The sequence below is a fragment of the Diaphorina citri genome, unplaced genomic scaffold (genome assembly GCF_000475195.1).
Source record: "Diaphorina citri unplaced genomic scaffold, Diaci psyllid genome assembly version 1.1 scaffold4042, whole genome shotgun sequence".
NCBI lineage: Eukaryota > Metazoa > Arthropoda > Insecta > Hemiptera > Psyllidae > Diaphorina > Diaphorina citri.
The window spans coordinates 20,166-21,064 of record NW_007381441.1 but is presented as its reverse complement, the minus strand read 5'-3'; the positions used below and the strand labels follow the sequence as shown (position 1 = coordinate 21,064).

Here is an 899-nt window from a genome sequence, read left to right as displayed (position 1 = left end):
ACAGAACTTGGCTTAAAATGGAACCCAAAAAGTAATATAAATTCCGTTTTTCTTTTTCAGATCCAGATCAAGACCCACATTGAAACCATCTCAATCCATTGTAGCGAAGGCTGCAGCATCAGAAGCCATTGACATCTACAAATTCCCTCCTTCCAGGTAAGTAATGAAAGACCTACAACATAGTGTCAGTGTCATACCTAGTTCAAAGGTCCAAACAATGACTTTGTTTGGTTCTGCTTCTAGGTCTGCTTCAAACAAACAAAAATCTAGGTAGGTAAGGAGAAGTAGGTACATTAATCAATTTGTAAATTCAATATATAGGTAAGTATTATTAGGTAGCTTGTAGGACTGTTCCTATAACTTTTATTTTAATGACTTTTTTTCTAGACCTGAATCTGTCTACCCGACACCTCAACCAGACAAAACAGCTGCTAAGTGTAGGAAAGATGTTTGTCTACTACCAGACTGCTACTGTGGTGGAAAGGACGTTCCAGGTAAGCTACATTTGCTTTTGATTTCATGAAGTGATCAAGCCAGACTTACTAGGCCACAAAACATAGGTATCTCTAAAGTATCATAAGTACTTAACAATGTCCAGAACAGGATTTCAAGCATTTGCAAGGATCAGAGATTGATCAATATCTTTTCCTATATGAAATTTGAATTATTATTAATTAGATTCATATTAGACACCCAAATTAGATAATGGCTTACCTTATTTTCTATTTGACTAGGGTTCTTAGTTAGGGATTATTCTTTACACCGACTCGAGTTTCGCCGACTTCACACACCGAGAGTCATCTTGAAAAAGCCTACGAGTGAGGCGAAACTCGAGTCGGTGTAAAGAATAATCCCTAACTAAGAACCCTAGTCAAATAGAAAATAAGGTAAGCCATTAT

The 899-nt window shown here is 36.7% G+C and overlaps 1 protein-coding gene across 1 annotated transcript in view; it reads left to right on the top strand.

Moving 5' to 3' along the window:
* Positions 1 to 40: 40 nt before the first annotated feature.
* LOC103520766 overlaps positions 41 to 899 on the top strand; it is a gene marked incomplete at its 5' end in the record, with an annotated part of 12,698 nt that continues 11,839 nt past the window's right edge. The window contains 2 exons of the mRNA XM_026831754.1: positions 41 to 156; positions 388 to 494. Of these exons, the coding sequence (XP_026687555.1) occupies positions 41 to 156; positions 388 to 494 (223 nt within the window). The remainder of the gene's footprint in view (positions 157 to 387; positions 495 to 899) is intronic.